Genomic DNA, 22381 nt, shown 5'->3' on the forward strand with positions numbered 1-22381 from the left:
TAAAACTTAATCAGGCCCACCCATATGGTTTCACTAGTTAATACTATCAAATATTCAGATAAGATACAAATACCAATTTTTCACAAACTCTTCCAGAAAATAGAGTAAGGAACACTTACCAACTCGCTCATGAGGCCAGTATTACTCTGATACCAAAATCAGACACAGACATCACAAGAAAACTACAGATTAATATCTCTCATGAATACAGAGGCAAAAATCCTCAACAAAATACTAGTCAACTGAATCCAGCAACATATAAAAAAGAATTATACATCATGACCAAGTGGGATTTATCCCAGGAGTGCAAGATCAGTTCAACACGTGAAGGTTAATTAATGTAATATGCTATGTTAATAGAATAAAGGACAAAAAATACATTAGCATATCAATAGATGCAGGAAAAACATTGGGCAAAATCCAACACACCAATTCATGGTAAAAACATTCAACAAACAAAAAATTGAAGGGAACTTCTTCAACCTGGTAAAGTTGGAAAACCTACAGCTAACATCATAATACTACTAAATGGTGAGAAACTGAGTGCTTTCCCCTAAGACCAGGGACAAGACAGGGATGTCTGCTCTTGCCACTTCTATCCAACATTCTACTGGTGATTCTAGTCAGTGCAATCAGACACCATGGTCCTGTGTGTAGAAAATCCTAAGACATCCACAAAAAACTACTAGAAGTAATAGATAGTTCAGCAAGGTAGCAAGATAGAAGGTCAATATACAAAGTTATTGGATTTGCATGTGCTAGCAATGCATAATTGAATAAGAAAACTAGAAAAACAATTATATTCACAATAGCATATAAAAAATAAAAGACCAATAAATTTAACAAAAGATATGTAAAACTTGTGTTCTGAAAATTACAAAATATTGCTGAAATTTTTTAAAGATCTATATAAATGGAGAGATTTCACATTCATGGATTAGAAGACTCAATATTGTTAAGATGGTAATTCTGCCAAAATTGATCTATAAATTCAATGCAATCCCCACCAAACTTGGGGGTAGAAGTTGACAAAAGATCTTAAAATTAACATGGAAATGCACAGAATGCAAAACAACCAAAACAATTTTGAAAAAGAACAAAGTTGGAGAATATACACCTCTATTTCAAAGCTGAATACAAAGCTACAGTAAACAAAACAGTGTGGTAATAGCATAAGCACCTATAGATCAATGGAACACAGTTGAGAATCTAGAAATAAGCCCTTACATTTATGATCAGTTGGTTTTTGATAAAGATGGCAAGACAATTCAATGCAGGAAATAATAGTCTTTTCAACAAATGGGAGAAAGGGACATCCACACGCAAAAAAAAAAAAAAAAAAAAAAAAAAAAATGAAGTTGAATTCCTACCCCTCACAACCATACCATACAAACATACAAAAAAATTCAAAATGGATCATAGGCCTAAACCTAAGAGGTAAACCTAAAACAGTTGTTCTAGAAGAAAACTTAGGATAAAAACTTTGGACCTTAGGTTAGGCAAAAAGTTCTTAGATACAACACCAAAAGCATAGTTGACTAAAACATATTGAGAAAGTGGAATTTCATCAAAATTAAAAACTGTCACACTCCAAAAGACAGCATTAAGAAAATTAAAAGTCAGGGGGAAGAAGGGATAAATTGGAAGTATGGGATTAACAGACATATACTACTATATATAAAACAGATAAACAGAAAGGACCTATTGTATGGCACAGGGAACTATAGTCAATATCTTGTAATAACTTCTAATGGAAAAGAATCTGAAAAAGTATGTATATGTATATCTATGTATCTATATCTATATCTATCTATCTATCTATCTATCTATATATATATGAATCACTTGCTGTACACCTGAAACTAACACAACATTGTAAATCAACTATACTTCAATTTAAAAAAAAGAACACACACACACACACACAAAGAAAATGAAAAGTCAAGCCACAGATTGGAAGAAAATTTCACAAATTATATATCTCATAAAGGATTTTTAATAAGAATATATAAAACTCTCAAAATTCGATAAGACAACCCATTTTAAAACTGGCAAAAATTTGAATACGCATTTTACCAAAGAAAACATAGGAATGGTTAATAAACAGATGAGAAGGTGCTCAACATCATTAGTCATTAGGAAAATGCTAATTATAATTGCAATGAGATTCATGGCACTAGAATGACCATAATCACAAAGATAGACAATACCAAATTTTAGTGAAGATGTGGAGAAATTGGAAACCTCATACATTTCTGGTTTTATTGTAACAATTTGGAGAACAGTTTGGCAGTTTTTTAAAATGTTAAACACAAATTTACCTTAAGACAAAACAATTACATTCCTGGAAATCTACCAAAGAGAGATGAAAACATGTGTCCACACAAAGACTTGTACATGAATATTCATAACATTATTCATAATAGCTAAACTGGAAACAATCCAAATGTCCCTGGCCAAGTAAATAGATAAATAAAATGTGGTATACCCATAAAATGGAATACTACTCAGCAATAGAAAGCAACAAACTGTTGTGATTCATGTTACAACATGCATGAATTTCAAAAACATTGTGTTGAATGAAAAAAGCCAGATACAAAAGACCACATATTTTATCATTCCTATTACATGAAATGTCCAGAAAAGGCAAATCTATAGAAACAGAAATTAAATTAGTGGTTGAGTGACTGCAAATGGGCATGAGAGAGCTCTTTTGGCCTGATGGAAATGTTTGAAAACTGGGTTGTGGTAATGGTTGCACAACTCTGTAAATTTACTAAAAACCATTGAGTTACAGACTTAAAATGAGTGAATTTTATGGTATGCACATTATACCACAATAGAGCTGTTTTTAAAAATAAATTAAACACACACACACACACACACACACACACACACACACCAATCTTTCTGTTTATTAAGCACAAGTATTAAGCACAAGACCTTACGTTGACCCTAAGGAAAACATAGGAACACAGAAGGCCATGCTTCTTTTTTCTCTCCATGCAGGACTATAACAATCTAGGAAGAGACCTATGACATACAAATGAGTAAATATCATTAGTGATAGAAGGCAGCATGTGGTGTGAGCACCTTCACTGTTACCACGCTGGTCCAAACTACCATCATCTCTCTCTTTCCTGCTGTCGTCTGTTATCTGGTCTCCCCACTTCCACCATCCCTCATAAAGTCTATTTTCTCTCATTTTAAAAAACTGAATAAATTTGACATATAACATTGCAGCAATTTAAGGTGTACAGTATGTTACTTTGATACATTTATAGATTGCAATATGATTGCCACTGTAGCAATATTTATCACATTACATAATTATAGTACAATATTATTGTCTATATTTATTATACTGTATATTAGATCACTATGGCTTATTTACTACTCGCTACAAATTTCTGTTTTCACCACAGCAGCCAACATGGTGTAGTTAAAACCTAGTTCAGATCATTTCACTCCTCTGTTTCAAATGCTACAGTGGCTTCCCATCACATTTAGAGTAATGTCCTAGGTCTTTAATATGCTTTTAAGGCCCTCCATGATTACTGTCTCCCTCTCTCCCTCAGTTCCAGCCATCCACAAAGCCTGCTTAATGTTTCTTGAAAACTCCCGGCATGCTCCTACCTCAGGCCCTTTGCACTGGATGTTCTCTGCCTGGAGCTCCCTTCCACCAGATTTCTGCATAGCTTGGTCTTTTACCTCCTTCAAGTTTTGTTTAACTATCACCTTCACAGTGAAGCCTACCCTGACCACCTTGTTTAAAAATTCAGTACCCACCCCCCGAATTTCCCTCTCTCCCTTCCATACTTTATTTTCTCCAGTGCACTTATCACCTTCAAACTTACGTTATATATTTCCTTATTTTGGTCTGATTGTCCTCCACTGCCAAAATGTGAGCTCCATGAGAGCAAGGATCTTTTTATTTCACTGCTATGTTCCCAGTACCTGGCATGTGGTGGGTACTTAATAAAATTTGCTGAGTGAATGACAAAGAAGAGTTACTGTACTAAGGGCATTCATAAAAGGGAGGCTTCATTTGGAATGTACAAACTGTATTTGGGAGGAAGAGTCTGGCTAGAGCCAGGGGGGTGTGTAAGAGAGATTTAAGCAGATGAGGTCAGAATGTGGAGGTTCTTGAATGCCTAGAACATACATATTAGATGAATAAATAAATGAGCAAACGAATGAGCAGCCTGGCTGTGTTCTGCACACTGTCTTAGCAACCAGTGAAATAATCTGACCTGGATGGATTGTGAAGAGCTGACTCCTTGAAACTTTAGCTTTTTTCCTATGGAAAGAGCTTCTATTGACAAACAAAATATCCTCTAGAAAAGCTGAAGTGTTCTGTGCTATGCCTGAAATGGCCACTAGGGAATGCTCAAATCCATAATGCTGAACTATTAAGAATGAAATTGGGCTCCCCCATCAGAGGCTGTCTGGGGAGCCCCAATCTTCTGACTGCTGCCTTAAACAGGCAGCTAACCGAGAAGAATAAGTCTTGCAATATTGTTTTCTCCACCTGCCTTACCCCATCTCCCGACCCCACCCCAAGAACAATACTGGACATATAGTTAGTGTCCTTGGCATTCAAGGCCCTTCAAAATGATGCTTAGTTTTTTGCACCTCTCCTAAACAGACCCTATGCTCGAGTTGTACTTGAGCTGCATCCTCTGTATATACTTCTTCTTGTACCATCACCTTTTTTCCTTTTCTGTTTTCTCTGCTTATCATTACATATCCAATTCCTATGCATCACTTTAAGGCCCAGCGCAAAAGCCATCTCATCCATAAGCCTTCCCTGTTAACTACTGGTCTCACTGCCTTCCTGAGATCCTGGGCTCTCATCCTGTCTCGCTGATGAGTCACTTGGTAAACACTGATTCATATACTGTCTCTATCCAAGCCCTTCATTCTGGAGCTCCCAGTGAAATCAGGAATTTACCATTTCTGAACTGTTAGGAAGGCAATGGCTGGAGGTCAAAAATGAACTTTTGAAACAAAAAAATGAAGTTATGATCCTTCAGGAACAGTAAGGAACAGCCTATTCTTGGACGGCCTCTCTAGAAGAGAGAGAAAGTCCAGCCAGCCCTAGAAGAAGAGATACTATTTCCAGCTGCCTCAATCCTGCCCTCGGGGATGCAGGAGCAGCCTGACGAGCCCAGCTTCACCCCCTCCCAGGCAAGGCCCCACTGTTCCCTGGGCCTCTTTTCCCTGCCTACATTACTCAGCCTAGTCCAAGGACTTGGCTGCTAGGATATGGGGAACTCTAATAGACGCCTGGGGCCTTTTTCCCTTTTAGTCTCTCTCCACCTGCTGTACTCTGTGCTTTGTTCTCTGGAATCATGATAAAGAGCAACATGGGAATCACATTAAATGTGACAATGTGCCGCAGAAAGCACGTACCAGAAATGGATCCTGGGGCAAGCAGAGGGAGTGGGGGCCTGCCTAGCAAAGTCCATGCCCAGATTAGTCCAGACCAGCTCCTGGAGAGCAAGCCTGGGGCAGTGGGAGGCCAAGGTTAGACAGAGATAGAAGAAAATCAGCATTTACTTTTAATCTACGTAACTGCTCTGTGAGAAGGCATTCTTGTCACTCTTTTAAAGACTAGGGAACTCAGGCAAAGACAGATGAGGGGACTTCACCCAAGGCTACAACAGTTAGAACGTACAAACAGGATTTGAATCCAAATCTCAATGACTACAGTAACCAGCCTCTTTCTATTGGACCATGCCATTTCTATATATCTCATCCAGGCTTTCTCTCGTCTACAGAGAAGTGCTAACATGATGATAGGGATGTTGAGGGTACTCAACCTCTTTGCTTGGTTCTCTAGCTGGCTGATAGGCCCCGAAGCCGACATTTGCTACTTACATTGTAAGATGTGAGATATCATCAACGCTGTACAGTTGTCACTGCATGGAAGCCTTCCCAGAGCCAAATCCTTCTTTATTTGAAGAGTAAAAAGATACCTGCAAAGAAGTGGGGGGAAATCTCTTGAGGAAGAAACAGGAACAAGAAAGAAGCATTTCCCTTCTCCCAGATCAAGATGTTTCAAAAAAGACACGGTGCCCCCAGTCAGGGAGATGCCTTTTGGGGGTGGTGAGTAATGCATAGGCTTTGCTTCGGCCCCTAACCAGCACTAGACCACAACTCGGCTGATCCAGCATTTCAGCAGGCCTCACAGCCATTAGGAATCACCCGGGCCAAATCCTCCTGCCAACTTGAGGGAGTTGGCCAACCATCCTCTGGTGATTTCTGCCACGTAGCAAAGCCACATACCCAGCCAGAGAGAAAGGGAGATTCAGCAAGAATAAGCCTACTCAGGAGGCCAGTACTACTCTGTTTACAAAATGCTATCAAATACTCGCTATCGTAACAACTTAGAAGGCTGGCATCATCACCACATGTTCCAATTACGGAAAGACAGAGGTTAGGCGATTTGGGCAGAGTCATATCACCCCAAGATAGTGAAACTGTGGCAAGACCTCAGGTCTGCCTCTCAATTCTAGGCTGCCTCCTATCCAAAAGACCGTGTTTCAGAAATCAAGAACTTGAGGCCGTGATTCTGCCCCTTCACCTGGACCACCATCTCCGTATCACCAGAGCCCAGCCTAGCCTTTTGCACAGAGCAGGTATGGGATTACTGTGTATTGAATGGAATGAAGCCAGACTACCCTTTTTCCTACCGATAATCAGGGACCCATAAAGTACACATTGGTATCCAGAACTTTGCAAAACAGATGGCATTTGTCCCACACTTTTAAGCCCTTATCAAAGGCAATCAACTTTTGAAAAGATGTGTATAATTAAGATTCTACTGCCCACTATGTTGCTTCTTGGTTCAAAATTGGTTCCAATGTTTTATTTTATATATTAAAACATTTACTATCTACTGTGGGCATTTCCCTATATAAGATGTAATTTTCTGAATAAAGTTCTATCTAGATTTTTTTAAACCAATTAAGACTTGACAGCAATGTGGGGAACCAGAATTAATTGCACGTGATAGATGAAAATGCAGACTGGGAAAAAACAGGTAAATTAGTACGTGATTATTTAATTTACAAAGCCATTCATTATAATCCTTCAAATTGTGATCTCTCTTAATGGATTAGAAATGATTCATTAGAAAAGTTATATTTGCACACCACTCTGAGAAACTCATGTAGTGGCCCCAAACAAGGCATCCTTGTAAAGTCAACTACAGTTAAGTATTCTCAAATGGACCAATGGGGGAAAAATAAAGGAAGTCTAACCGTTGCCATTACCTGCTTTCAAATATAGATGTAAATGGGAATAATCAGCCTCAATTGCTAAAGGGGACGTGAATTTCATTTTACTCCTAGCAAGAAAGAAAGTAACCTTCTTGTCATTTGACACATTCCTTGCTGTTAAGAAGGCAGCTGCCTGCTGCAAATACCAAATCCTTCCCCTGAACAGCTGATGAATCATTTATCATCACATTGATTTTCTCATTCTTTTTTTTTTTCCCCCAGAGAAAGTTTATCTCCATCAAAATTGGTTACAGTTTGAGACTCGACTGAAATGAGTTAGCAAAGGCAAACTGATAGAGATACCAAGACATCAAGTTATCTGGGAAAAGGGCCTACAACTCACAAATTTGGAGAGGATTGGGAGAGAGAGAGAAACTGACTTTTTTCTTTTTTCTTTTTTTTTTTTTTTTTTTGCGGTATGCGGGCCTCTCACTGTTGTGGCCTCTCCCTCTGCGGAGCACAGGCTCCGGACGCGCAGGCTCAGCGGCCACGGCTCACGGGCCCAGCCGCTCCGTGGCATGTGGGATCTTCCCGGACCGGGGCATAAACCCGCATCCCCTGCATCGGCAGGCGGACTCTCAACCACTGCACCACAAGGGAAGCCCGAGACTGACTTTTTTAAAGTGACTTCTACAAAGACCCTTCAGAAAAGAACCCCCCCCCTTTACAAAAAGGGTGAAGAAAAATTGGCCATGAACCATGATGGGGAATATTTCAGGTGGAATAACTGCCAACACGCTGTGACATTGATCAAGTTACTCTAGTTCCCAGGACCAGTTTCTGCATCTGTAAACCATAAGGTCTGGACTAGATTCTCTCTTACATCCCTTCTATGTGCAGAAGTCTGGAGTCTAAAGTCTAGAAAGCAGAGTAAGGTTTGGGGGAGTGTTATGTTGACAAAGCATTTTTGAAGAAGTAGGTTTACATTGTCATTTTAAAGGGCATTTTTATAAATATAAAAATACTTTAAAATGTTTTATACTTTTTACTTTTTAGCTTTTTAATTTTTTGTAAGTATACAAATATTTTACTTATATAAATTATAAATAATTATTGTAATTATTAATAATTATAATAAAATATCAATAATTTATAATTATGCAAAATAACTTATTAAGTTATTTTTTATATTTTTTACTTTTCTACTTTCAAAAAGGTTTTATAAGTGTATGTCATCATCACTTTCTACCTATGGGATATACACACACACAAACGTGCACACACACATGTGCACACAACCGTTTTCAGTATGCAGGGAACTTAGCTGTCTAGCTGCCCTCTGATTAGAACACAGATGCAATGAAGGCAAACACTCTAACAGTTGTAGCAGTTAATGGCTTAACCCCCAAGTGGGCACCCAGGCTGGTTACCACTTTTAGAACACCACCCTTCCTTCTCCCTGAAGTCCCTATCCTTTGGAAGATTAACCCTGGGGACCAGCCAGGTCGGACTTCTCACCAACTTCTTACGATCTCCCAGAGTGACTGAGACCCAAGCCTTCCAAAGAAGGCTAGAAGCCCATTCCCTGATAAATGGAGAATAATGATTAAGTAACATCATGCATCATGCAAGTATTATACCTTGTAAGCTCTTCTCGCAGATGTCCAGGGTCCACTGGGAAAAATTTCACCATAAATTTGAAAACAACCTCCTTAGGATCTTAAAACACAATATCTCCATAAGTTTTATTTAAATGTCCATCACAACAGTTACAGGTCTTCTCCCTCTCTCTCTCTCTCTCTCTCTCTCTCTCTCTCTCTCTCTCTCTCACACACACACACACACACACACACACACACACACACACACTCCCCTCTCCTCTTCCCTCCTCTCCCCATCACTCCCTCTCACAGACTTTTCATTTAAATTTCAATTTTTCACATTTGTGAGATGTTGCTATTTTTGAATTGTGCCTCTATGTGGATAACAGTTGGGAAAGTTCTCCTGCCCCCTTCCTCCCTTCTCTTTCTTTGAGTTTCCTTTTATAAAGATGTGCCTCGTTTGGGGCCTACTGTGTCCTCTCTTAAGAAGTGTTCCATTTAGAAAAATATACCACTTGCTACTTGGGATTCTGCATTCCTGGCTGAGAGAAGGGCCCAGCTATAGAGGCAGGTGAATATCAGCTGGCTCAAGGATTCATAAAGGGAACTAGAAGTAGTAGGGACTGAGGCCTCTGTGTATCTTAAAATCTGCATGAAGAAAACATATCTACTTGCCTTCACTCCTACTTGCATTTGAAAATAAGAAGCTTTCTGTATCCAAAGCAAATACACACATGCAGCATTAACACCGTTGATTCAGTAAATATTTGTTGAGTGCCTATTGTATGCTAAGCATTGTACCAGAGGCTCCTGGAAATTAAAATATAATTAAGCACTCAAAGGTTGGTAGAAGAGGCAGACACCTAGACAGACAATCACAGAACCACAAAATGTTATAAGCCCTGAGTACTGGGTAAGCACAAGAGGGAGAAAAGAGTTTGGAGGAGGTCAAGGAAGGCTTCCTGGAAGAGCTGACATCTGAGTAGGGCTGCCAGATTTAGCAGATAAAAATATAGGACTCCCAGTTAAATTTGAATTTCAGATATACAATGATTGCTTGGGACATACTTATACAAAGAAATTAGTCTTTGTTGATCTGAAATTCTGATATAGTTGGGCAACTTCTATTTTATCTGAGAAGCCTACACCTGAAGTTAGTTTTGTTCAAATTAGGAGAGGTAGGAGTATGAAGTGGTCAGAGGCAGAGGTAAAGGCTGAAAAGTCAGGCAGAGTCCGGTGCTTTGAGGATCATGTTAAAGAGTTTGGACTTTATTCTAAGGACAATAGAGAGTCATGGAAGCATTTTAAGCAGGAGACTGATGTGGTCAGGTTTGTATTTGCAATAGTTCCCTTTGGGAGTAGTGTACATGATGGATTGGGGGGAGTCAGTTGGGAAGCTGTTGGGATCATGTGACAGATTATCAATACGTAGTGGGAAAAGACAGAATTGTGGGAGACACCAACACGTAGAGAGCAGGAGGGGGAAGTGACACGAAACAGCCTTTCCCAAAGTGTGGACTGAAATCCACCTGCAGTGGAAGAAGCTATGGAATTTGTTAAAAATGCAGGTTTGCTGGCCCCCAACTCGGGGATGAGGCCCAGCAATATGCATTTTAACAAGAACTGCCCCTTCCTCCCGGCCCGTGATCCTAATACACACTGAAATTTGAGAACCACCACACTAGATTGTGACATATAGGGTTCGGGGGAATATTTCATGCATAGTAGGCACTCAAATATGACCTGAAATGGATGGACAATGTCTGTGATGGGATTAAACTGAAACACCTCCTGGAAGAAGGTGAATGGCGTTGCTGCTTGACATCAAGGATGCTCGAAGATTTACAGGTCTAGAGTCAGAGATGTATTCCTAGAGCCAATCCACAGAGTGCTGTCATTACCAGGGTTCTCGAAATTTACTCAAAGATCCAGCAGCCTGATTTTCCTCATCTCAGGCAAAGTTAAAATGATTTTTTTTAATTGCTAAACTTACTGGATGGTTGAAGGATTAAAATAATACATCAAAGCCCTTTTCTCCACTTATATTAAGGCGAGGAACAGTGTGGTATTGTTGAAATATTTTCAAGTTGTAACTGGGAATTCTATTCTTTAAGTGATTTTCCATACTTACTTTTTACTTGCTTTGTAATGGACTTCAGAAGTTCCAACCAGATCTGTAATAACATTAATGAAAGAATTGGTAGAACATGGCACTGAGTGTAGCTTTTTGTTTTTTTGGGTTTTTTTGATAGCAGATTAAAGTCAACATGAAACAAACAAATATCAAGACTCTTTAGACTTCTAAAGATAGTAAGAAACAGCAACGTCAAAGAAATGCTGTGCTTCCACCACACTCAATCTGTCCCCTTCTGTTTTCCCAATGACAGTGCACATTGTTGATCTATAAACTTCGCTGTTGACATTTGAGTCACCGCTCCCCTGCCTCAGGAGAATGACAGAGGTGTCATATACAAGGCTCATTAGTTGCCACAAAGACTAATGAAGGCACGTGGCTCCACATTTGAATCCTACAGCCCCCAAATGCCAGCTTAATAGTCATAATGAGCCTTTCTGGGAAGGAACCAGATAACAGATCCACCAAGGCAGAACACAGCGGGCAGAACCTCGGGAATGTTAGGATGTGAGAGAGGGGCAAGGAACATTCCCGAATACTACTGGTGAGGTTAGGAGTCTTCAGTTTGGAGGTTGAGGTCCAGCCTCTGGAAAGTCAGAATAAAGCACAGAGACCTCTTCACACAGTGGCAAAAGAGGAGCAGAGGGTGGAAGAGTTTGTGCTTGGCAAACTGAGGTGACTTTTAATAGACAAGGAGGGGAAATAGTTATTAAATCCACTCATTTTGCAAGGGTTTAAATGGTTTTTCCTTTTGCAGTTGGGGGTTTGAGCCCTGCATATCTAGCTGCAAGCTGCATTTAGAAGCAATTCTAGACACAAAGAACCCTATAATGAAACCAACTTACATTGTTTCCAGAATGGCTACAGAATTCTAATCCAAAATATTCCTTTTCAGCAAGATTTAGATGGCTGCAACTCAGGTTAAACAGCGCCTTCCCGGATGACTTTTGCTAAACAAAACAAAGAGACCATAGCACAGTTTGCGATCCTAAGCTGATATTGTTGCTGTAGTGTGTAGAAGCAACTAGACTCTCTTCAGTTTCCTTTAAGCACTGTTTTCAGGCCCTGTATCCTCCCAAATGTTGTTGAGTTTTCCACACAAATACATGCATCTGTCTGTAGATTGTTTTAGCGGTACCTCTTAAAAAGCCTCAGATTAATGACAAACCCTCTTGGAAAAAGACAGCCTTGCACTTAACTACGTATGGCTAGATCTGCAAATCTACCCTTTCAGTGGAATTCTTTCATCAATTCATCCCACAGGCAATTTGAAAGATTTTCCCCAAATTGACAGATAGTTTAATCAAGATGCAAATCTGACCTGCTTAAAATCCTTCAGTGGCTCCCTTCAGGATAAAGTCTCTACTCCTTAGCAGGAAGGCTGGGCCCTTTCCCTCATGTGGCCCTGCCTGCCCCTCCAGCCTCATCACTTTCCCTTCCCCCTTCCTTTCTAATAATCGCAGCCTGCTCATGTTTCCCCACACGTCAAGTAAATTCATGTCTCCATGCCGCTGCTCATGTCATTCCTTCTACACAGAACGCCCTTCCCACCTTTCTTTGCTTTGGCTTCCTCCTACTCAGCTCAGATGCCACTCCCTGGGAGAGCTTTGGAGCCAAGGGCAACCTCCGTGCTCCCAAACACTCTTGCTTACCTCAAACATGGCACTTCTCACACGGGATGTCTATGTTCCCCATTAGACTGAATTCCTTCATAGCAGGGGCCTTGCTTTAATTGTTTTGTTACTCACCAGGTGAAACTCAGAGCCTGGCACATACTAGGGGTCTTGAATGTTGGTTGATCCAACATTAAATTGACCAACTTCCTCCTCCGAGCTCCACGAGGAGATTTCATTCTACAGCTTTTCCCACCATAACTGCATCTAGCATACTCCTTTCACATAAGGCCACACATATTTTTTTTCTTCATAAAGCCCGCATACACTGGGAGCACAAAACAGTCCCTTTTTCAGGCTTCTCTGAGAATAGGAGCTGTGAAGAGCTCTCTGTGAAAATCTCTATGAGCTGAGTGGGGCTGGAGCTGATCTTCAGCCAGCATTGCTGAGGCCGAGGGTTGCAGTTGCAGGGAGGACGGTGATGGGAAAATTGGACCCTAGCTGATAGGCACAAAGACACGCTGCTGAAAACCCCTAGTTAAAGTCAAGTCACACGGTGCCTCTGGTGCTGCAAAGGAAGCTGGGTGCAGGGAAATGTAGTTGGAAATCACTGACGCATAGAATTAATGCCAACCTTGAGAGGTCAGAGAGTCCAGCCACCCTCCTCCCACACCCCACCCTCTCCCTCAAGGCAGTCCCACACGGAACAGAACCCACATCTGGTATTTAATAGCTTCCAGGAAGGCGACCTCCCCCATCCCCTTCCCCCAACGACCCAAAATGCTCCCCTCTCCCTTGGACTTCTCTCCACTTGGTTTCGTAGTCCAAAGCTCCACCAACTGAGATTCATGAGGGTTAACCAGGGTCCTATTTTTAAATGCAAATAGGATGCAGAGGGTGAAAGCTACTGCATCCTTAGCACCTGGAGAGAGAGCTGAGGGAAAGGGGGTTTGATTTTATGTGGGAGGTCACACTGGAGCTGTGATCCAGGAAAAAGGGGTCAGCCCATGGTGGGGTTCGGAGGCTTGAAGGGCATTAGGGGGCAGTGGGGGAGGGGGTGTCTGGGAGGGAGGAGGGAGGGGGCACTTCTGCCTATGTGGCAACCTTGCCTAGGGCAAGTCCTGACACAGACCATTCCAGACAGATGAAATCGCTCCTATTTTCAAAGTCCTCCAGACAAGGAGCTGTTATGGGATTTTTATTATGAATTTAAAAATTTTCTGAAGAGAGAGAGAGATGACAGCAATACTTTTTCCAACACCAAAGAAACGTTTCAGTCATGAGGACCAAATTCCGTCATAGACTCCAGTTTCTTTGCAAACAATTTAAGAAACTCAAGATTTTCCTTTCTCCTCCTCATTTTTTCTTTTTCTTTTTCTTTTTCTTTTTTTACCATTGGGGTGCTTAATCATCGCCATCAATGCTGCCACATTCCATGTGTTTGTATATTTAAATGTTTCTGCAGTCACAAAGAATATATAGCCATTCCTGTAAGGTTTCCAATCCAGGCTGCCTTTTTGCTCCCTTCTGTAAGATCCCATACCATGTTTATAAGAATAATCCCCTGATTCGTCCACCCCTGTACATCTTGCCAACTGGCTCTAAAAGCCTTTGGCATTTGTGCATTAGGAGGTCAGGAGCTCATGTGGCTCAAGCTCTCTACCCACATCTCCGGGAGAGGCATTTCCCTTCAACCCTCCGTAGTGTACGTTGAAATTGGCCAGCCTAGTGGAATGTGTTGCACAATAGGTAAGGTCTTGGTTCTGTCTTAACATGCAGGCTTTAATTTTTTTCAACCAATTCCTCAACTTGTATGTTATGATTATTTTTCTCATAATATCTCTATATACAACTTTCCTATTTTCTCTTTTCTGGACTTCTGATTCTCTTTTTCATTGCTTGCTCTTGTTTAAGCTGACACTTTTCAACATTCTAATCAAGCTCCCTAGTGGATCTAAATTATTTATCACCGGGCCTCCCACTCAAGGATTTGGAACTCCAATCCTGAACCCTGTCTTATATTCATCTCCCTTGGATTACAGTAGAGCAGTGTTTGCCTTTTAAAAAATCACACACACACACACACACACACATATAATTTAAAACTTTTCAGAACTTGTATTTATAATCTTCAGCTTACAAACTCGGTCTTAACCATTGGACACTGATTTCTTGGGGCTCCAAACTCATCTTCTCATGGAAACAATAAATATTCAAGGTGACCATTTCCAAAAAACAGCCCACCAAATCTTCTATGCACATAGGGCTGTCATATAACAGTTTATTAAAACAAGCCTGTATCGTAATCCTGTTCTACCCACTTACTAACTGGATGAATTGGGGCAAATGTTTTAGCTCACAGATTGATCTCCCTTTTCCAGGTACCTGAAGACAGAAACCATGTGTCTGAGTACCTGGCATTATACACAGTGATTGGAAAAGAGTGGGCATTCCATAAATGTTTACTGAATAAATAGATAAATGGATCCGAACATTTAACTTGATTCATGTGCATTAGCAGGACAGTCCTCTCAAGAGGAAGAACAAATTAGTTACTATGTGACCTAGGGCAAATTACTGAACCGTTCTGAGCCTTGGTTTACTTATCTGTAAAATGGACATAAAAATAGTATTATGTTACAGAGTCATTGTGTGGATTAATCAAGATAATTCACATCAAGGCCTTAGTACTATGCCTGGCACATCACAAGACATAAGTAATACACACATATATTTATAGATATATAGAGAGAAGAGTCTGGAAGAATACATACCAAACTGTTAACAGCATTATTCCTGGAGAGAGGTTTAGATTAAAGGGAACCTTACCTTTTTAGTTTGTACATATCTGGATTCTTTTTTTAAATGAGCAGGGACAGTAGAAACTCTCTTAATAAACTTTAACTCAACAACGCACAGAGAATGCTTTCCATTCCCCCTTTAAAACATTGACAGATGCCTAAGTCATGATGAAAGCTCATGGCTAGTATGCTAATATGACTTTGCACTTCTACATCCATCGACTGAGTCTCAGGCTTGACAATAATTATTTTCTTGAACATATTTTGACAATTCTACTTATTATTGTAATTATACAATTTAATTATATTGTATGTATATCACAAGAATCATGATCACTAATAACAAGAGTAGTTTCTATGAAAACTAAATTGAAAAAAAATCAATAAGGGGGGAATCCCCCAAAATGTGTTGTCAAATTAGTTTTGGGTAGGACAGCAGTAAAATATTGGGGGATAAAATCTGGAAGGATTCTGTCCTCAAATTTTTCCACATTAAATGAACAAATACTGGAAATCATAGATGATGCATTATGCGTATAAGTCAGAGAAGAAAAATGGAAACACCGATCAGAAGTCCTTACTCAAAATGCCCTTGACCCTGCATCAAAAGCTTGGCATGTGAATATAAATGTATACGTTTTATGTTGAAGTAAGAAGTTTAAGGTTTTTGTGTGTAAATGTACATATTTATTATGATTTTCTGCTTTGGCAAATTTTATTAATTAACTGATCAACAATCACCTTTGATCACATTAGATAACAGAGATTCTAATGCATCCACATAATGACTGTGTACTTCAAAAGAATGTAGGCTACAGAACTAAGGTTTCAGAAAAGGATAAGCTGGAACAACAGCATATTATTAACAGTAGCATGATAGGCCATTTTAATTTTATAATGTGTATTGTGTTTCTCTGGAAAATATAACAAATATAAGGAAAATTAAAGAGTCTTATAGATGCTTCTCCTGTTTCCAGTGCTGATTCCCACATTCAAAATATTTCTCATGCTCCCCTCAGGAAATTGTTTTTGAAGTCACAGATAATAATCACCCATTCTTCTGATTTTATGGTTATGCCTCATTTTTGAATCCCAAAACATGACTATATAAACTCCGGTGACGACAACAAAATAGCAGCGAGAGAGAGAGAGAGAGAGAGAGAGAGAGAGAGAGAGAGAGAGAGAGAGACCTGTCTCTTCCTGTTTTATAAAGCCATCTGTCCTATCAGGTTAGGGCCCCACCCTTATGACCTCATTCAACCTTAATTACTTCCTAAAAGTCCTATCTCCAAATACAGTCAGATTAATCACATGGGGAGTAGGGTTAGAGGTTCAACATATGAATCTGGGTGTGGGGGGATATAATTCAGTCAATAGCAATGACCCAACTTGATAACCCACTTTAGTTATCATACTTGCTCTTTATGACTTTTGACTCTTTCCAAACACGAAATCCACTCTCAAATAATGAAGATTTGTGAGTCATTTTGGAAGCAATGTGCCCAGTTACAGAAGGCCAAAAAGGAGTTCCAAAATGTGCTGAGTACCTGCAATACACAGGAGAAGGCAGCACATCACGGTGGCTAAGAATGTGGGCTCTGAAGCCAGACACAGCTGGCTCTAGTTCTGACCTGTCTACCTGCTAGAGGGGTAATCTTGGGCAGACAGTTTAATCTCTCTGAACCTTCGCTTCTTCAGCTGCAAAATAAGACTGTCAAACACAGAAGGGTCACATATTATATGATTCTATTTATATGGAATGTCCAGAACAGGCAAATCCATAGAGACAGAAAACAGATTGGTGGTGGCCAGAGACTGGGGGGAGAGGGGAATAGGGAATGACTATTAACTAGTATGGGGTTTCTTTTGGGGAGGATGCATATATTCTGGAATTAGATAGTTGTGATGGTTATACAACAATGAATATACTAAAAACCACTGAATTGTACACTTTAAAAGGATGAATCTTCTGGCATGTGAATGGCATCTCCATAAAGAAGGGTCATAGTGAGCATCTAATGAGACTATTCTTGTCAAGTACTTTCCACAGTATCTGGTCCAAAGGAAGAGCTCAAGAAGTGTTGACTGTTTATAGGGCGACTATATAATTTATCATCCAAATTGGGACGGTTTTGAGAGTTGATAGGGCACTAGTAATTATTATATTGTCACAACAGGTGTAAACCAGGACTGTCCTGGACAAACTCTGATGTATGGTCACCTGGTTATTTGCATTTGGACCACTCCAGGGGGTCTGTTTTTGACAACGGCAGCATTTATTTGAATATTCAAAATCTGGAATATTAAGAATCAGAGACATGACTATTAGTTTCCCCTCATAGAAACCGGTGTCTGATGATCATTCCTCCAGTAGCAAGTGAATGAGGTGCCTTTCAGTCATGTGAACCCTGGTTCCGTATTTTTATAGGTAAGGCTCAAACGTAACAACCACACAAAAAAACAGGGACAGAGAAATGCTTCACCAGTCTTAACCTTTTCCCTAATAAACATTTTAAAAGTCGATCCCTCTCCTTTAACATGTTTTTTTCTCCATTCTTTATTCTCTTTTTTCAGTTCTTTTTGTTTTCCTGTTGTAATTTTCCCCTGTGCAAACTGCAGGCTTACTTTTGATGCGTTTGCCCTTTTCCTCCTGTATATGCCTTCACTCTTTTGTGACACTTTCTACCACCCCTTCAATTCAACACACAATACTGAGTGCCGGTACTTTCCTGAACTGCAGGGATACCGAGGTGAACAAGACCCAGGCATTACCACCAAGGAATACATAGGCTGGCAGGAAAGGCAGGCGCGTCAACAGGTGATCGCAGTGGTCAGGGCTAAGTGTGCTTTTAAGCTTGTATGCAGGGGTTAATGTGATATCACACCCAAAGGGCACCTAACCCAGAAATGTGGGTGAGGGTATAGTACGTGGATTCTTTTTTTAAAAATTAATTAATTAAATAATTTTTTGGAGGGCTACATTTGGTCTTCGTTGCCACTCAGGGGTTACTCTTTGATGTGGTGCACGGGCTTCTCATCGCTGTGGCTTCCCTTGTTGCAGAGCATGGGCTCCAGGTGTGTGGGCTTCAGTAGTTGTGGCTCGCGGGCTCTAGAGCGCAGGCTCAGTAGTTGTGGTGCACGGGATTAGTTGCTCCGCGGCATGTGGGATCTTCCCGGACCAGGGCTCGAACCCGTGTCCCCTGCATTGGCAGGCGAATTCTTAACCACTAAACCACCAGGGAAGTCCCTGCATAATGGATTCTTAACAGTGGGGACACCTAATCTAAGATAGGATGCAAGAGTTGGAGTTAGCCAGGTGAAGAGGAGGAAAAGAGAAGGGTGTCAGAGGCAGAAGGGATTAGAAAACAGGGTGTGAACAACTCGATTGTCAGCAGTGTGGTATTCCTAAAGGAGCGAGGGAGATACAGGGACACTGAGCAGGAGCCTCACCAAGATGGGCAGAAATCTTGTAGAAAGTGTAGACCAAGATGCAGAAACCTTGCTCTGCATCTTGGTCTACACTCCCTCACCTCCATCCAGCTCTCTGTTTAAAAGCAGCAATAGGCACACACTTCATTTACAGAGTCTGGACCCTTCCGAAGGAAGGTAAGTCTTTCTCCATTCCTGTTGCCTGCAGGCTACATCCAGAAACCTCAGAACCCTTTAAGTGTTAAACCCTGGGACTGCTCCTTTTAAAGGGCTGTTTCACTTTTCATTAAAAATGCAAATATCCTGGGGCTTCCCTGGTAGCAGAGTGGTTAAGACTCTGCCTGCCAATGCAGGGGACAAGGGTTCCATCCCTAGTCCGGGAAGATCCCACATGCTGCGGAGCAACTAAGCCCATGTGCCACAACTACTGAACCCGCGTGCCAGAACTGCTGAATCCTGTGTGCCTAGAGCCCGTGCACCGCAACGAAGAGCAGCCCCCTCTCACTGCAACTAGAGAAAGCCCATGCAGCAACGAAGACCCAACGCAGCCAAAAATAAGTAAATTAAAAAAATTTTTTTAATGCAAATATCCTGACATTGCAACAAACAACAGCAAAAATCCGACACATATCTTATTCATCTACCAATATAGTCTGATGCAACCAGTTTTCTAAAAACGAAGTTGAACATACTTTCAAAATTTACACTGTGTAAACGACCCAGGGAACTAGGAAACAGAGCTCCTTTGGGGCAGGGCAGAAGAAATTACTGGCCAAGCTATAACCCTCCTGGGGGTTCAACTCCTGGTAAAAAGAGAAATGCTGAGAGTGGTGAGAGGCTAATTACCAGGTAGCTGCAGTTCATTCTAAAATGGAGCCCTCTCTGCAGGCAGTCTAGTCTTTCAGCATCTGGTAGAGAGCAAGGTGCAGTTAGACACATCAAAGAACAAAGAGTAAGTAGGATGTCAAGGGAGGCCCTTTCCCCAGAGCCCAGAGGACTCAGCAATAAACCCTGGAGGGAAGAACAGTTTAAATGGGTACTTAAGACTTCCTGGTGGTGGTAAGCAGAGAGAACAAGCCTTGTAGTTGCTTGTGCACGTGTGAAATTCACACCAAATTACAACTGGTTTTTATTTTATTTCTGAAAACATAAAGCAGTTCAAAGTACTGCCTGTGTGATTGATGGAAGGCTTAAAGTTGCTTAAGATTAACAGCTCAGAAAGATTTCCGGCCCACGTGGCTGTCCTAGGGGAGTCCTGAAGGATCAACCTGAGCAGCTGACTGACCACCCGACCCTATTTTTTCTATTGAAGTAGAGTTGATTTACAATGTTGTGTTAATTTCTGCTGTACAGCAAAGTGACTCAGTTATACCTATATACCACCCTCTTTACCTGCAGCCATGTTGATACTGATTAAACTAAGTTCAGAAGGGAACTCGGGAGTCAGAGAGCTCGTCTAGGCCCTGATAGATGATACTTCCTAGCAGACACCCTTTTCAAGCTCTAAGGGAATGATGTATTACTGCCTGAGGCCTTAGGTTGGTTTGGCAATGATCTGGGCATGTTCCATCTGATTCATACTCTTTGCTGGAATGTGTCTAAGAGACTTTCCTTGCTCAGAATTGCTCTTCATACTAAGGAAAGAAAAAAGAAAAAAACAAAACAAAACAAGATTACCATCCTAATAGCAATCTTGCCCCCACTCCTGGGACATTGAAATTACTATGCCTACATTGGAAAAGCTGTTCAAAAGTGACAGTGTAATAATGGCATTCTCAAGACAGTGCTCCCAAGTCCTGTCGAAATTACTAGCTACTCAGGTAATTAAAACAATTATAATTGTTTGTTTCCACTTAATGCTTTAGCACTAAATCCACGTGCTGTGTGTGATGCACAACCAGCTTCCAAATGGTAGTCGGATTTTCTTTTAAACTTCAGGTTGATAAAACATTCTGTGCGTATCTATCAATCTGAGACATTCAGGACACAACAGAGATCATTCAATGTCATGTAATCCGGGCCCTTCATTTTACAAGTGGGGAGATTTAGATCCAGACAAGGGAAGAGACTTGCCCAAGATCTTCCACAGGTTAATAGCAGATCTGGGATTGGAACCCAGGTCTTCTGGCCTCCAGTAATGGGCTCATTTTATTACACTGGGCTGTCCTTAAATATAAAGGGAAAACTAATATCTAGGTGTATGAAGAACAAGAAAGAGTTAAACACCTAAACTTGTTCCTTTGATTCACTCTTTCCTTTCATGTTCACTGTTTTTTTTTCTTTACCATCTTTTCTCAACTTTTGACTGTACTGTTAACTCACCTTTCTCTTCTTCTGCTTATTACTCCAATGTTTCTCCTTCTTTAGCCTCTCTTTCCTTGATTGTTCTACATTCCTGACTCTTCTTTCTAGAATCAGTTTTACTCCGTTTATAAAGTGTTCACTATGTTGCCCAGCAAGGCTGTGAGCAGGTTGGAGGCCACTCTATTTTGATAGGTTGTGAATTTCACAGAAACTCTATAAAGAATCCATTAAACAATAATTCCTTTTAAAAAATCTACTTAATAAGAGGCCATGAAACCCAGTGTATCAGGGTTACTATGGAGAATCTGTGTTGGCTGAACAGAAAATCTTTTAAAAAATATTTCAGAAACTATTCCAAGTTAAATGGAATCAAGAGACACATGTGGAGTTTAGGGTTCCATAAGAAAGTAGTATTTCAATGTATAAAATATACACCAGAATGTTAAAGTCTGGATGATGGGATTATACTTGCATTTTATTTTCTTCTTTGTGCTTACCAGAATATTCTAATGAATTTATGTTCTGTCATATATAGAAGCTGGATTTGAAACTTGAAAAAAAAATCAGAAAGAGAAAGACAAATACCATGTGATATCACTTATATGTGGAATCTAAAATATGACACAAATGAACCTATCTATGAAACAGAAACTGAATCAAGGACATAGAGAACAGAATGGTGGTTGCCAAGGAGGAGGGGGTTGGGGGAGGGATGGAGTGGGAGTTTGGGGTTAGCAGACGCAAACTATTATATATAGAATGGATAAACAACAAGGTCCTACTGTATAGCACAGAGAAGTATATTCAATATCCTATGATAAACCATAATGGAAAAGAATATATAAAAAAAGAATGTATATATATGTATTACTGAATCACTTTGCTGTACAGCAGTAATTAACACAACATTGTAAATCAACTATACTTCAGTTTAAAATAAAAGAATCTTAGCATCAAATTTTGAAAAAAAAAAGAAAATTGAAAAATAAATGAACCTCTAAAGGACTACTGAGTAGCAAAATGAGTGGTCATGTGAGCCATCACTCAGGCTAATCTGTCTGTCATGAAATGTCTCATTCCCCCACCCTTTCAACACCCCTACGTTAGCCAGGTGTGCATGCTTGTCAACACCTGTGGACTAGGTTAAGGGACCAGCTCTGCCCCCCAGCAAGAAGCCTATAAGGGCTTCCTGCCTGAATCTCAACTTGGCTTCTTGCCAAGCTCCACTCTTGCAGAAGTCACTTAGGACCTGTGATTTCATTCTTCTTTCCCT

At 40.4% G+C, this 22381-nt stretch overlaps 1 protein-coding gene across 1 annotated transcript in view; it reads right to left on the minus strand.

The window, feature by feature from the left end:
* The window catches only part of FRMD7 (FERM domain containing 7), a 46808-nt gene that overhangs the window by 13255 nt on the left and 11172 nt on the right, over positions 1-22381 (minus strand). The window contains 4 exon segments of the mRNA XM_007462865.1: positions 5884-5981; positions 8867-8900; positions 10959-11001; positions 11807-11911. Of these exon segments, the coding sequence (XP_007462927.1) occupies positions 5884-5981; positions 8867-8900; positions 10959-11001; positions 11807-11911 (280 nt within the window).

Source organism: Lipotes vexillifer, unplaced genomic scaffold (genome assembly GCF_000442215.2).
Source record: "Lipotes vexillifer unplaced genomic scaffold, Lipotes_vexillifer_v1.1 scaffold1006, whole genome shotgun sequence".
NCBI lineage: Eukaryota > Metazoa > Chordata > Mammalia > Artiodactyla > Lipotidae > Lipotes > Lipotes vexillifer.